Source organism: Salvelinus fontinalis, chromosome 11, assembly GCF_029448725.1.
Source record: "Salvelinus fontinalis isolate EN_2023a chromosome 11, ASM2944872v1, whole genome shotgun sequence".
NCBI lineage: Eukaryota > Metazoa > Chordata > Actinopteri > Salmoniformes > Salmonidae > Salvelinus > Salvelinus fontinalis.
Window position 1 is genome coordinate 28,958,482 of NC_074675.1, and position 16,536 is coordinate 28,975,017.

Below are 16,536 nucleotides of genomic sequence, written 5' to 3' on the forward strand. Positions count from 1 at the left end.
TGGCACAGTCATACTGTATTGATGTGTATTCCTGCCAGACCTGGGTTCAAATACGAATTGAAATATTTCAAATAGCTTAAGCTCTAGCCTGCCTGAATTGCAAGATGGATGGGGTTTGCCATTTTGGGACTGTTCTATTGGTCAATTAAGCAGGCAAGCTCAAGTACATACAGTACATTCGGAAAGTATTCGGTATTCAACATTTTTGTTACGTTACAGCCTTATTCTAAAATGGATTAAGTATTTTTTTCCCTCATCAATCTACACACAATATCCCATATTGAAAATGTTGCAATTGTTTTCCCCCCCAAAAAATGTAATATTCAGTATTCAGACCCTTTACTCAGTGCTTTGTTGAAGCACTTTTGGCAGCGATTACAGCCTCGAGTCTTCTTGGGTGTGATGCTACAAGCTTTGCACACCTGTATTTGGGGAGTTTCTCCCATTCTTACATTTACATTTACATTTAAGTCATTTAGCAGACGCTCTTATCCAGAGCGACTTACAAATTGGTGCATTCACCTTATGATATCCAGTGGAACAACCACTTTACAATAGTGCATCTAACTCTTTTAAGGGGGGGGGGGGGTTAGAAGGATTACTTTATCCTATCCTAGGTATTCCTTAAAGAGGTGGGGTTTCAGGTGTCTCCGGAAGGTGGTGATTGACTCCGCTGACCTGGCGTCGTGAGGGAGTTTGTTCCACCATTGGGGTGCCAGAGCAGCGAACAGTTTTGACTGGGCTGAGCAGGAACTGTACTTCCTCAGAGGTAGGGAGGCGAGCAGGCCAGAGGTGGATGAACGCAGTGCCCTTGTTTGGGTGTAGGGCCTGATCAGAGCCTGAAGGTACGGAGGTGCCGTTCCCCTCACAGCTCCGTAGGCAAGCACCATGGTCTTGTAGCGGATGCGAGCTTCAACTGGAAGCCAGTGGAGAGAGCGGAGGAGCGGGGTGACGTGATTCTTCTCTGTAGATCCTAGATCGGGGTGATTCTTCTCTGTAGATCCTCTTAAGTTCTGTCAGGTTGGATGGGGAGCATTGCTGCACAGCTATTTTCAGGTCTCTCCAGAGATGTTCGATCGGGTTCAAGTCCGCGCTCTGGCTGGGCCAATCAAGGACATTCAGAGATTTGTCCCGAAGCCACTCCTGCGTGGTCTTCCCTGTGTGCTTACGGTTGTTGTCCTGTTGGAAGGTGAACTTTCGACCCAGTCTGAGGGCCTGGGCGCTCTGGAGCAGGTTTTCATCAAGGATCTCTCTGTACTTTGCTCCGTTCATCTCTCCCTCGATTCTGACTAGTCTCCCAGCCCCTGCCGCTGAAAAACATCCCCACAACATGATGCTGCCACCACCATGCTTCACCGTAGGGATGGTGCCAGGTTTCTTTCAGACGTGACGCTTGGCATTCAGGCCAAAGAGTTCAATCTGGGTTTCATCAGACCAGATAATCTTGTTTCTCATGGTCTGAGAGTTTTGGCAAACTACAAGTGGGCTGTCATGTGCATTTTACTGAGGAGTGGCTTCCATCTAGCCACTCTACCATATAGGCCGCAGATGGTTGTCATTCTGGAAGGTTCTCCCATCTCCACAGAGGAACTCTGGAGCTTTGTCAGTGTGACCATCGGGTTTTTCATCACCTCCCTGACCAAGGCCTTTCTCCCCGGATTGCTCAGTTTGGCCAGGCGGCCAGCTCTAGGAAGAGTCTTGGTGATTCCAAACTTATTCCATTTAAGAATGATGGAAGCCACTGTGTTCTTGGGGACCTTCAATGCTGCAGAAATATTTTGATACCCTTCCTCAAGTTTGCAGACAACAAAACAGTGGTAGGCCTGATCACCGAAAACAACGAGACAGCCTATAGGGAGGAGGTCAGAGACCTCGGCATGTGGTGCCAGAATAACAACCTATCCCTCAACGTAACCAAGACTAAGGATATGATTGTGGACTACAGGAAAAGAAGGACCGAGCACACCCCCATTCTCATCGACGAGGCTGTAGTGGAGCAGGTTGAGAGCTTCACGTTTCTTGGTGTCCACATCAACAACAAACTAGAATGGTCCAAACACACCAAGACAGTCATGAAGAGGACACAACAAAGCCTATTCCCCCTCAGAAAACGAAAAAGATTTGGCATGGGTCCTGAGATCCTCAAAAGGTTCTACAGCTGCACCATCGAGAGCATCCTGACTGGTTGCATCCCTGCCTGGTATGGCAACTGCTCTACCTCTGACCCCAAGGCACTACAGTGGGTAGTGTGTACAGCCCAGTACATCACTAAGCTGCCTGCCATCCAGGACCTCTACACCAGGCGGTGTCAGAGGAAGGCCCTAAAAATTGTCAAAGACCCCAGCCACGGCCACAGTCCCCAGTCATAGACTGTTCTCTCTACTACTGCATGGCAAGCGGTACAGGAGTGCCAAATCTAGGACAAAAAGGCTTCTCAACAGTTTTTACCCCCAAGCATAAGACTCCTGAACAGGTAATCAAATGGCTACCCGGACTATTTGCATTGTGTGCCCCCCCCAACCCCTCTTTTTACGCTGCTGCTACTCTCTGTTTATCATATATGCATAGTCACGTTAACTATACATTTATGTACATACTACCTCAATTGGGTCGACCAACCAGTGCTCCCACACATTGGCTAACCGGGCTATCTGCAGTGTGACCTCACCCAGCATAACTAGTACGTCCAGAGATGCAACCTCTCTTATCGTTACAAAATGCCTTGGATTACCTCCACTGTACCTGCACCCCACCATACCCCTGTCTGTACATTATGCCATGAATCTATTCTACCATGCCCAGGAATCTGCTCCTTTTATTCTCTGTCCCCAACGCACTAGACAACCAGTTTTGATAGCCTTTAGCTGTACCCTCATCCTACTCCTCCTCTGTTCCTCGAGTGATGTGGAGGTTAACCCAGGCCCTGCGTGTCCCCAGGCACTCTCGTTTGTTGACTTCTATAACCGAAAAAGCCTTGGTTTCTTGCATGTTAAAATCAGAAGCCTCCTCCCTAAGTTTGCTTTACTCACTGCTTTAGCACACTCCGCCAACCCTGATGTCCTTGCAGTGTCTGAATTGTGGCTTAGGAAGGCCACCAAAAATTCTGAGATTTCCATCCCCAACTACAACATTTTCCATCAAGATAGAACTGCCAAAGGGGGAGGGGTTGCAATCTACTGCAGAGATAGCTTGCAAAGTTCTGTCATACTTTCCAGGTCTTCAAAATACATTTTTAAAAGACTTCTTTTAAAAATGAATCTCTCCAGAATTAAGTTGCCGCCTGTTATAGACCCCCCTCACCTCCCTGCTGTGCCTTGGACACCATATGTGAATTGATTGCCCCTCATCTATCCTCAGAGTTCATTCTGTTAGGTGACCTAAACTGGGATATGCTTAACACCCCAGGCAGTCCTAGAATCTAAGGTAGATGCCCTCAATCTCACACAAATTATCAAGGAACCCACCAGGTATAACCCAAAATCCGTAAACATGTACACCCTCAAACGTCCCACTGGCCAATAGCCAGGGAAAATACAGCGCGCCATATTCAAATAACATGATACAAAAATCAAACTTTCATTAAATCACACATGTAAGATACCAAATTAAAGCTACACTCGTTGTGAATCCAGCCAACATTATCTGATGACAGCACAACAGTAAACAAACAGAGTAGCATATTTCAACACTGCAAGCACGACACAAAACGCAGAAATAAAATATAAATCATGCCTTACCTTTGACGAAATTCTTTTGTTGGCACTCCAATATGTCCCATAAACATCACAAATGGTCCTTTGGTTTGATTAATTCCGTCGATATATATCCAAAATGTCAATTTATTTGCACCGTTTCATCCAGAAAAACACAGTTTCCAACTATCGCCACTTCTCTACAAAATATATCAAAAGTTACATGTAAACTTTACCAAAACATTTCAAACTAATTTTGTAATACAACGTTAGTTATTTTTAAATGTTAATAATCGATCAATTTGAAGACGGGATGATCTGTGTCCAATACAAAAGAAAACAAACTGACGCAACTTTTTTCGTAACGTGGCTCTCTCAAAAAATGTACTTCATGTGACCCTCATTTACGATAGCCCTACTTCTTCAGTACACAAAGGAATAACCTCAACCAATTTCCAAGGACTGGTGACATCCAGTGGAAGCGGTAGGAACTGCAAGCAAGTCAATTAGAAATCTGGTGTCTCTAAAAGATCTCATTGAAAAGACAGTGACATCAAAAAAATACAAATTCTGAATGGTTTGTCCTCAGGGTTTTGCCTGCTATATAGGTTATGTTATTCTCACAGATATGATTTTATATATGATCTTATATTCTGGGGATGAGTAGCAGGCAGTTGAATTTTTGCATGCTATTTTTCCGAAAGTGAAAATGCTGGCCCCTGCCCACAAGAAGTTTTAACAAAGCCCCAAACGAGCTTCAATGCCACAGAACACTCCTTCCGTGGCCTCCAACTGCTCTTAAACGCTAGTAAAACTAAATGCATGCTTTTCAACCGTTCGCTGCCCGCACCCGCCTGCCCGACTAGCATCACTACTCTGGACGGTTCTGACTTAGAATATGTGGACAACTGCAAATACCTAGGTGTCTGGCTAGACTGTAAACTCTCCTTCCAGACCCACATTAAACATCTCCAATCCAAAATTAAATCTAGAAATCGGCTTCCGATTTCGGCAACAAAGGCTCCTTCACTCATGCTGCCAAACATACCCTTGTAAAACTGACTATCCTACCGATCCTAGACTTTGGCGATGTAATTTACAAAATAGCCTCCAACACTCTACTCAATAAATTGGATGCAGTCTATCACAGTGCCATCCGTTTTGTCACCAAAGCCCCATATACCACCCACCAATGTGACCTGTATACTCTAATCGGCTGGCACTCACTACATATTCGTTGCCAGACCCACTGGCTCCAGAAAATGTATAAGTCTTTGCTAGGTTAAGCTCTGCCTTATCTCAGCTCACTGGTCATGATAACATCACCCACCCGTAGCACGCGCTCCAGCAGGTATAGCTCACTGGTCATCCCCAAAGCCAATACCTCCTTTGGCCACCGTTCCTTCCAGTTCTCTGCTGCCAATGACCTGAATGAATTGCAAAAATCGCTGAAGCTGAAAAATTATATTCCCTCACTAACTTTAAGCATCAGCTATCTGAGCAGCTAACCGATCGCTGCAGCTGTACATAGCCCATCTGTAAATAGCCCATCCAATCTACCTACCTCATCCCCATATTGTTTTTATTTACTTTTCTGCTCTTTTGCACACCAGTATTTCTACTTGCACATCATCATCTGCACATCTATCACTCCCATGTTAATTTGCTAAATTGAAATGACCTGTACTATGGCCTATTTATTGCCTTACCTCCTCCACCATTTGCACACTGTACGCTTGTTTATTCCATGTGTAACTCTGTGTTGTTGTTTGTGTCGCACTGCTTTGCTTTATCTTGGCCAGGTCCCAGTTGTAAATGAGAACTTGTTCTCAACTAGCCTACCTGGTTAAATAAAGGTGAAATAAAAAAATAAATATATACACTTTATTTTTCATATCTGTGTTTTTAAATTTTTATTAAGTTTGCAAGTGACCAGGCTGAATCTATATCTCAATGGAGAAATCATCAGAGCCAGGGACACAGCGCCCCTCTCTCTCAGTAGCCTATGTATAACCCATGTATCGGATGCTGTCTGGTCAAAAAGAGTATAACATGTTGCCGCCCATAGCATTGAATTTAATAGCAAGGGAAGCCAGCTAACGTTTTGCTTCCCTTGATAAAAAAAAATAAAAAAATAGCCAATCAGCGTTGAGCTGAGATGAGCGAGCTCAACTCTGAATGGTCTTGATTCAAAAGTAAAAAAATGTCAAGGGAGGCCAGTTTGGATTCGGCTTCAGTCCAATCAAATCACACCAAAGCAAAACGTCACTGTTATCTTCTGGTCTGTGTCCTGAAGTAGCTAGCTATGGATGGAGATGGGGATCTAGAGTTTCTAGTTCAAAACGATTTTGTAAAATTGTCATTTGAGCAGCAGCTAAAAATCAAGGACAATGTGTGACGACCCTCCCATTCTGTCTACCGTTTTCTCTCTCTCCTTGCTCTTGTTTCCCTATTAGGATGCCGGTGGGTGGAGTTGGGAGGGTCGTCAGCTACATGGGGAACACCTGGGCCCACTCTCCCAGGATAAAATCACCACTTCCCCCATTCATCAAGGAGACTCTCTCCATACAGACACTTGGATAGATTTTGTTGCGTTTGGTTGTGCTTTTTGGTTGTTTGTTTTAGCATTTATCAACACCTTGCATTATCACATTCATCCATGCAAAACATTCATTTACACTACTGATTACTGATTACACACACCATTGTATATTATACATAGTTTCTTTATTTAATAAATATATATTTTGTTACTTCTTATCTCCACGTGTCTCCCTTTTGTTACGGGCTTTGAGCCGGTTCGTGACAAGTGGGGGCTCATCCGGGATAATTGAACGTACTGGTTTGGGAGATCGTGGAGGTACGTGTTTGGTTTACATATTTGGTCTGAGTTTGATAGGCCTAGTATTGGTTGCCTTTGTTGTTTGGTTTGTGTGCTGCGTTGGAGAGAGAGTATAATGGTTAGTTTCCAGGCCCTGCCCAGCCTGGAAACTCTTGTTCTACTTTCTGTTGGGACATCGGTCTGAGGAGGTGAGTAATCGGCTGTGTACCTCAGTGGGAGATTTGGTAGGGTAGTGGAATTTACTACCCGGAGCTATAGCCTTTTACCCCTGATAGGCTTAGTGACGTGTTTCATTTTTGGAATATGTTGGGCATGGTTAATGTTTGTTATTTTTGTGTGGTGTCTGTGGACTGAGCAGTTGTCTCGGGGGCACATCCGTGGCTTGGTGGAATCTGCCAGCGTGCTGGGGGGTTTATTACCTTGCCAGCGGGCTACAGTGCGTAAATACCCACCGCAAATCCGCACGAAGACTAGGGTTGAGTTATTGTAGGTTTGGGGAAGCTCCGTATCTCATCTCTCTTCTGTGGTGCTCAGGGTGATTGTCATTTCTCTGGTTGTGGTCTGGTGTGCTCAGCAGAGGGGAAGAGTGATAATATTTTTTTTGACTATGGCGTCTTATGTAGATGAGTTCATTCGCTTTCCATCAGAGGAATTGTTAGAATTAGGTACTAAAGAACAGCTGTTGAAAATCGCTGAACACTACAAGGTTGAAATTAGTGATAAACGTCTAAAGAATTCTATTAGGTTGATATTGAAGGCCAATCTGATGGAGAGTGGTATTCTTGAAGTTATCACTGGGCCAGTCTCTGCTGAGGGGTCATCTCCCCGTAACGTTGCAATGGCCATTCCATCGGTTAGGCCTAGTAGTCTTCTTTTTGAACAGCAGAAAGAACTGCTTCTGTTACAGCTGCAGCATGATCGTGAGAAGCTAGAGCATGATCGTGTAAAGTATGAAAAGGAATTAGATATGGAGCATGATCGTGAGAAGCTAGAGCATGATCGTGTAAAGTATGAAAAAGAATTAGATATGCAGCATGATCGTGAGAAGCTAGAGTATGATCGTGTAAAGTATGAAAAGGAATTAGCATTTAAACAAGATATGGAGTATGCTAAAATCAAGTTGCAACAAGAACGGATAGAGTTGGTTAGGGAAGGAAAGATCTCAGGGGAGAGTTTGTTCTGGGAAGGTGATCCAGATTTACCTAGGGGTCGTTCCTCTTTTGGTCGTGCCCCGGACATATTTGATATTGTTGGGAACTTACGGTTATTGCCTCAGTTTAATGAAAAGGACCCTGAGACATTCTTTTTGTTGTTTGAGCGTGTTGCTGACGCTAGGAGTTGGCCTGATTCTGACCGCACCTTAATGTTGCAGTGTGTGCTGACTGGTAAAGCGCAGGAAGCATATTCAGCTCTTAGTGTACACGACAGTACCTGTTATGATAAGGTTAAAATGGCTGTGTTGCAGATTTATGAATTGGTCCCTGAGGCTTACCGCCAACGATTTAGAACTTTAAAAAGGGATGATCAACAGACTCATGTGGAGTTTGCGCGACAATTATCTGTACAGTTTAATCGCTGGTGTTCTGCCTCTGCAGTTGTGACTTTCCAAGGGCTGTGTGATCTGATTATGTTAGAGCAATTTAAGGACACAATCCCTGATCGTATTGCCACGTATATTAACGAACGAAAAGTAAAGAATGTCGTTGAAGCAGCGGTTTTGGCGGATGAGTATATGTTAACTCACAAAAGAGTCTTTGCAGAGCCCCGTATTCGGAATGAGTGGGGGCGTTCGGATAGATTTGGGCTTCGCTCACCGAGATACTTTGGTTCACGGGCAGAGTTCAATTCAACTAGGGTTGAGCCTGAATCCCGTGGAAGAGCTGACTTTGGGCAAGAGTGTCATTACTGTCATGATTCAGGTCATTGGAAAAACGAATGTCCGGTTCTCAGGGAAAAGGACAAATTCAGTACGCGTGATTACGTTAAATCTAAGCCTACGGCGTTAGCTGCGCCTGTTTCACATCAGTTCACTCATGACACATGGTCTCAGGGGCAGGTGAAAGTCCATATTCACTCAGGCTATTTACCTTTCATTACGGAAGGTTTTGTGTCTATATTAGGGAGTAAGGAATTGGTGCCAGTGAAGATCTTGAGAGACACAGGTGCCTCCGAATCGTTTGTGTTGGAGTCTGTGTTACCCTTTTCAGCTGAGACTGATTCGGGGAAGAGTGTTCTAATTAGGGGGATAGGTTTGAACACTCTTTCAGTTCCATTACATAAAATGATGTTGGATTGTGGGCTGGTAAAAGGTGAGGTTGTTGTGGGGGTGCGTCCTTCGTTGCCTATTGAGGGTGTTGACGTTGTTCTTGGGAATAACTTGGCTGGTGATCGTGTATGGCCTGTCGTGTTTCCATCTCGAGTTGTTCCCATAAAGCCGTCAGTTGTTGAGATTCCAGATGAGAGTGTACAGAGCTCCCCAGGGATGTTCCGTGCGTGTGCAGTGATGAGTTCTATGAGTCGTGGCGAACTGGTCACTGTGCCGACTGATGAGAATACCACAAAGAAGTATGCCACGGCTTTCCCTGTTATTCCGTTGTCTGTTACCCACTCAGATCTAGTCAGTGCGCAGCGGACTGACCCCACATTGGAAGAGTTGCGTGACCAAATTGTGCCTGTGGAACAGTTGGGAGATGTCACCCATTGCTATTTTCTCAAAGAGGATGTCCTGATGAGAAAGTGGGTGTCTCATGGTAGTCGTTTTCTGGGGGAGGCGATTAGTCAGGTTGTGGTACCAGTAAAGCTTCGTGAGTTGGTTTTGACAACTTCTCACAATGGTGTTGCTGGACATATGGGTGTGAGGAAAACATACCATCGCATATTACGACATTTCTTTTGGCCTAGATTAAAGAGGGATGTCTCTGATTTCATCAAAACTTGTCACACCTGTCAATTAACTGGTAAACCTAATCAAGCTATTAAGACGGTACCACGGTTTCCTACTCCTGTACTCAGCCAACCTTTTGAGTATTCGATCATTGACTGTGTGGGTCCTTGGCCTCGTACAAAAAAAAAAAAAAAAGGTAGAGTGAAATGAGTAGTCTGTTACGTTGGGAAGTGGCTATGAATCGTTTGGGAGTTTAAAAAAAATTAAGGACTTTGTTCTTTTCGTTGGAGGTTGTAGCTGATGTGGTCTCGTGCGCCCTCTTCCTGAATGTTTGTATGGTCAGGTTCTGTCTTTCCTGTCTATTCCGTCCTGGTCTGGGGAGCCTTCTTTCCTCTTAAAAGTTGCTTCCTATGCACTAATGTTGCTGAGGTCTGGGGTGTCTTCTTTTCTCTTAAATGTTGCTTCCTATGTATTAAGGTTGCTGAGGTCTGGGGAGCCTTCTTTCCTCTTAAAGGTTGCTTCCCGTGCACAAAGGTTGCTGAGGTCTGGAGAGGAGATTGGCTGGGGCAAATTTGGAAGAGGGAACACGTACCCCTCATAAATTTGGGACGCAAGTGCTGTGTCAGTTTGGGACGCAGAGGGCGGTATGTTGTTCCGGGGTCCTTGTTGGTCCCCGGTTTTATGGGGGGGAATGTGACGACCCTCCCATTCTGTCTACCGTTTTCTCTCTCTCCTTGCTCTTGTTTCCCTATTAGGATGCCGGTGGGTGGAGTTGGGAGGGTCGTCAGCTACATGGGGAACACCTGGGCCCACTCTCCCAGGATAAAATCACCACTTCCCCATTCATCAAGGAGACTCTCTCCATACAGACACTTGGATAGATTTTGTTGCGTTTGGTTGTGCTTTTTGGTTGTTTGTTTTAGCATTTATCAACACCTTGCATTATCACATTCATCCATGCAAAACATTCATTTACACTACTGATTACTGATTACACACACCATTGTATATTATACATAGTTTCTTTATTTAATAAATATATATTTTGTTACTTCTTATCTCCACGTGTCTCCCTTTTGTTACGGGCTTTGAGCCGGTTCGTGACAAATGGGAGACAGACCCCAAAATTGGATATTGTGCATGTGCAGGGGAGAAGAGCACAGGGTGGGACCTGATCTTTCAGCACTGAGAATTACAATCGGTCCGACTGGCTAGCTGGGTGTGCTAGGCTAAAGAAGCTGTTTTGCCGGACATCCCCTCTATTTGACAAAAGCACATGTTTGCTCAATAACCCTTGGACCACCATTCGTCTTTCTGATCTTACAAACCTGGACAGGTCACTTGACCGACATGGAAAATCTCAAAAACACATTGTGGCGAGCCTGAAAGTAAAGCTCTTTGGTCGAGTCCGGATGAACGAGGCTCTCAACCAGGCCGCAGTGTCCAGAGGCACAACGAACAGGTGAATAAAAACAGAGACATTCTGAAGCAACTGGTCATCGCAGTAATGTACCTGGGAGAGCAGGAGCAAGCCTTCAGTAGGCGTGACGAGTCATCAACAAGATTTAAAGGTCATTCTGTGGAACTTGTCAATGCATTTGCAGAGTTCGGTACTGCCATGGCTGAACACCTTGCGACAAGCACTGTATTTACAGGTATATCAAACACCATACAGAATAACATCATTCAGAGCATTGCAGACGTGTTACAAAGTGAAATTTATAGTTAGATCAGTTCAGCACCTTTCATAGCAGTCCAGATGGATGACACCACAGACATATCCTGCAAATGTCAGTTGACAATCAGAGCACGCTATGTCAAAGATAAGGGTGTTATGTGGAAGAGATTCCTGTTAGTTTTTTTTTTATAGCTCGGCTGAGATAAAGATTAAATTGCCCAGAGCAGTGCTCTGAAACAGAAACTGAAGGAGTTCATGTTAATTTTTTTACTTAGTGTTTTCAAGACCATTTTTGCTCACAGAACTAACTGTTTCAGGGCCTGCAAAGCAAATATCTTGACGTAAGACATTCTTGTGTACGGGTTGAAAATACACTGAATACATTGAAAGCCATCAGAAGTGATGCAAAGTTTCAAGGGATATATGACAACACTGTCCAGATGGTTGGAATGGAAGATGAAAGACGCAAAAGATGCTGTCGTGGCTTGCATCAAAATGAGCAGGGAGTCAAGTTAAGTGGTGTTGGGGGGCCAGTAGGAGGCACTCTTTCCTCTGGTCTAAAAAATATCCCAATACCCCAGGGCAGTGATTGGGGACACTGCCCTGTGTAGGGTGCCGTCTTCCGGATGGGACGATAAACGGGTGTCCTGACTCTCTGAGGTCATTAAAGATCCCATGGCACTTGTCGTAAGAGTAGGGGTGTTAACCCCGGTGTCCTGGCTAAATTCCCAATCTGGCCCTCAAACCATCACGGTCACCTAATAATCCCCAGGTTACAATTGGCTCATTCATCCCCCTCCTCCCCCCTGTAACTATTCCCCAGGTCGTTGCTGTAAATGAGAACGTGTTCTCAGTCAACTTACCTGGTAAAATAATAAATAAATACAAATAAAACCACTGGGACAACTCTGACAATGACCCAAGCTCCCTGGACAGATACCGATGACTGCACTTCGAACTTCTCAATGGAACTAACCTACACATGACCCAGAGGTTTTCTGACATGAAGAGCCTCGACTTCTTCCTTGTACTTGATCCTGGGTCATTTCCTGATTACTCTAAGGCAGAGGGGTTTCCTGAGAGTACTCACACAGCTGTTCCAGAAGTGCCCTTTCTTTGACAACCAGAGGTTGAAAAAGGAGCTGCATCTAATCTATGCTGATGCCTCCTTCCACAAACCACCAGGTGAGCTGCTGCAATCACTCGTGAAAAATGACCTGCCCACCAACTTACCCGAGGTATGCACGCTCCTGAAACTGACGCTCACCATCCCTGTTACAAGTATATCAGCAAAAAGGTCATTTTCCTGTCTGAAAAGGATTCAAACCTACCTACACAATGGCTGTGAACAAGAAAGACTAGTTTTCATTTATCATTTAAAACACAACTGATTGTTTCATTGTGTATTTTTCATTTCAATTTGATTGACTTAAATGTATTACTGGTGGTGTGTGTGTTGATTGGCATCATTCAGTGCTGCAGGGTAGGGCTTGAGTCATATGGGGACACCAGCTGTCATTGTTTATTTACGTCTGTGTTTCTTCACCTTAGGGTCAACGTTCCTTTAATTTCTCTATCTCCTTTCCCTAATCTATCCATCCTTCATCCTTGTCCCCATTTCCCCTCCAAATCCAACCCCCTTCCTCCTTGCTCTCTCTATTTCCCTCTCTTTCCCTCCACCGCTCTCCTTCCCCTTCCCTGGGGATGGATATACTTGCATAAGCGAAATGCAGGTATGTCAATTGTGAATTTTTTCAAAGCAGGAGGGCAAAAAACGTAATAAAATGATCAGTAGACCCTTTAAAAACCCTTAATTTATAAGCTACTTTGGGCTAATGGCCAGGATAAAAAGATGCACCTATGCAACGCTGCTAAACCAGCGTTGATTAAGGGGAAGGCTGGAAAATGCCTGTACGTGTGTTTTTACATGATGAAATTGCAAACTAACGTGTGTTTGACACTTGCACCCACTTAGCGCCAGCTGAAAATAAAGGCCAATGTCTCAAGACATTATTTTCATAATTTCTTGTTTTTTAAAATCAAATTAAACGAAATAGAGGGGAAATAAATGTTTTTTTTAATGTTTCTAAATACGAGATTCACCGGCACAAAAGGCACATCTCTCCTTCCATTGGCACTGTGCGTCATGGCTGGGCTGGGCTTGGCTTCCGCTGTCAAAATCATGCCATTATCATCAACTGTTACCTTTAAGACCTGCTTTTTGTGAGTCTTAAAACTTCCCATTAGCGCTGCATGAAATTGTGACTTTTTTAAGGACACCTCAAATATTGCCACCCCTCCCCTTAGCGCCAGCAGTGGTGATTTTAGCATTTAAGTCTTGGTGGGGCAACACTACACAACACTAAATTAATTGCATTATAATGGTGACAAACACTACAAACACTACAAACACTACATAAAGCTGTCCCAACAACTTACCACTGCTACACCTGGCTATCAGCAGAGCCTTGTCTGGCAGCAAAATAGTTCATTCAGGCTCATTTACTGCCTTTAAAAAAACATAGCTGATATGGCTGACTTGCTTAAACCTGTCTAGGATCAGCGTGCCGCTAGCGGCACACCCCCCCCCCCCCCCCCCCACTGAAAAACCAGTGCCGCGAAATTCAAAAAAAAATTTTTTTTTAAATATTTAACTTTCACACATTAAAGTCCAATACAGCTAATGAAAGACACAGATCTTGTGAATCCAGTCAACATGTCCGATTTTTAAAATGTTTTACAGGGAAGACACAATATGTAAAGATGTACATCTATTACCTAAAAACACATTAGCATAATCCACCATCTTTTATTTGTCCACCAACACCAGTAGCCATCACCAATTCGGCTAAACTAAGATATTTATAGCCCCTAACCAACAAAAAAACTCATCAGATGACAGTCTGATAACATATTTATGGTATGGGATAGGTTTTGTTAGAAAAAAGTGCATATTTCAGGTAGATGGCATAGGTTACAATTGCACCCACCGTCACAAATGGAATAGAAAAACTACTTAGAGCAACGTGTTTACCTACTTACTAATCATCAAACATTTCGTAAAAATACACAGCATACACGAATCGAAAGACACAGATCCTGTGAATACAGACAATATTTCAGATTTTCTAAGTGTCTTACAGCGAAAACACAATAAATCGTTATATTAGCGTAGCACATAGCACATAGCAGCCCAGCATTGATTCTAGCCAAAGTGAGCGATAACGTCAACATCGCCAAAAATATATTAATTTTTTCACTAACCTTCTCAGAATTCTTCAGATGACACTCCTGTAACATCATATTACACAATCCATATAGAGTTTGATCGAAAACGTTTATATTTAGCCACCAAAATCATGGTTAGACAATGTGAAATGTAGCTCAGCTGGTCAGAAAATGTCCTTGCTCCACTTAGACAGTGATCTACTCTTATACATAAATACTCATAAACGTGACTTAAAAATATAGGGTGGACAGGGATTGATAGACAATTTAATTCTTAATACAATTGCGTTATTACATTTTTTAATTTATCCTTACTTTTCAATACAGTTTGCGCCAAGCGAAGCTACGTCAAAAAACATGGCGTCCTAAGCCACTAAAATGTTTCGACAGAAACACGATTTATCATAATAAAAATGTCCTACTATGAGCTGTTCTTCCATCAGTATCTTGGGCAAAGGATCCTTTCTTGGGAGTAATCGTCTTTTGGTGGAAAGCTGTCCTCTTGCCATGTGGAAATGCCAACTGCGTTCGGGATGAACTGAAAAGCGTGCCCAGCTATTCACATCGTTTCAAAAATAAATGTCCCAAAATCGCACTAAACGGATATAAATTGCTATAAAACGCTTTAAATTAACTACCTTATGATGTTTTTAACTCCTATAACGAGTGAAAAGATGACCGGAGAAATATAACAGGCTAAACTAACGCTTGGAACAGGAGCGGGTCGGTGTCTTCCACGCGCGTTACGCACCAAGAAAAGACTTGCTAGCTACAGGGTTTTTTCATTTGTAGTGCCTGTGAACGCGCAATCGACCCCATTGGAATCGTCATCACGTAAAGGCATCCAGGGGAAGACGTAAGAAGTGTCCGTATAGTCATAGCAATAACAGTGCCCTTTTAACTGACTTCAGAACAGTGGCCAACATTTCTGAAATCTGACTCCATGTCAGGGAAATTGCTGTAGAATGGGCTCTGTTCCACTTAGAGACAAAATTTCAACTCCTATAGAAACTATAGACTGTTTTCTATCCAATAATAATAATAATATGCATATTGTACGATCAAGGATTTTGTGGGAAGCCGTTTCAAAAATTACCCAATTAGCATAAATAGTCTCAACAGCGCCCCCATCCTCAACAGGTGAGATGGTTTCTAATGACAATTGAGATGTACAAACTATGGCATAAGGGGACGACAAGCGGATAAGAGGTAATCAGTAATTTCGATAAAGACATTAATGAGCGAGCTAGGACAGACGTAGTCAATATAACTATTTGTTTAGCACTTTTGAAAATGTACAGAGACAGAATTCAGAACATGGGCTATTCTTAGTGTTCTCCCTGTACACCAAGTCCGAACCATAGGATAAATACAGGGGGCATATAAGCAGACAATAAAAGCTCTTACAGTATTCAATGATTACATTTCTTTAAAACAGTTTATAGGCTACATGTGCACCACCAAGTCAGAACAGTAGGCAAAATTAAGAGGGGTAAATAGACCAAATTATTAGGGTGATGCACAACGGCTACTAACGTCTTACAGCAAAGCATACACTTAGTATTACTTTCTTAGCTATAGTATACATATCTCCCTGGCATATTACATCATGCAGCAACATACAATACATTTTTGGACTTACCTTGTTGTGCTGTGCTCACTTGAAAAGGAAGGTTGTGTGGCGGTCCTTCGTAGGCAAATTTTGTCATCAAAGTCTGGCATTCTCTGGATTTATGGTGCTTTCAAGACAACTGGGAACACGGAAAAAACAAGGTCGGATCATGATGACATCAATGATCTTCAGGTCGTAGCTCTAGAAAGAGTCTGGATTTACAATTCCGAGTTGGATGATCGTTCAAAACTTATTTTCCCAGTCGGAGCTTGTTTATTCCCGACTTCCCAGTTGTCTTGAACTCACTGAAGTCAAGTTTTTGTAGTTCAGAGTTAACAGTTCTTTTGAGCACTGCACAAATCATGCTTCATTGACAGCATGGTCAATGTTGAATGTTTATCCTTTTAAACTTGAAAAAGAGCTCCTTAATCCTAGATTTGGGACCACACAGACACTCCAATGAATAGCAGGCTAGTGATTTCTTTGCAATGCTTGCAGTTAGCCACTGTCGCCGATTCCTTCCAAACCACTCATTGTTGAATGTGCGATTTCCAACTTGTAGTGTAATGTTTATGTCCAATGAACACCGATACATTTTAT

General features: G+C 43.3%; 1 protein-coding gene across 1 annotated transcript; it reads left to right on the forward strand.

Annotated features, from left to right (window-relative positions):
* Positions 1 to 6,372: 6,372 nt before the first annotated feature.
* On the forward strand, positions 6,373 to 10,382 carry LOC129865453 (uncharacterized). The gene is made up of 2 exons (XM_055938264.1): positions 6,373 to 9,614; positions 9,709 to 10,382. The coding sequence occupies exons 1-2, from the start codon at positions 7,142 to 7,144 to the stop codon at positions 9,717 to 9,719; spliced, it is 2,484 nt and encodes an 827-aa protein (XP_055794239.1). The 5' UTR covers positions 6,373 to 7,141; the 3' UTR covers positions 9,720 to 10,382.
* The last annotated feature ends 6,154 nt before the right edge of the window (positions 10,383 to 16,536 follow it).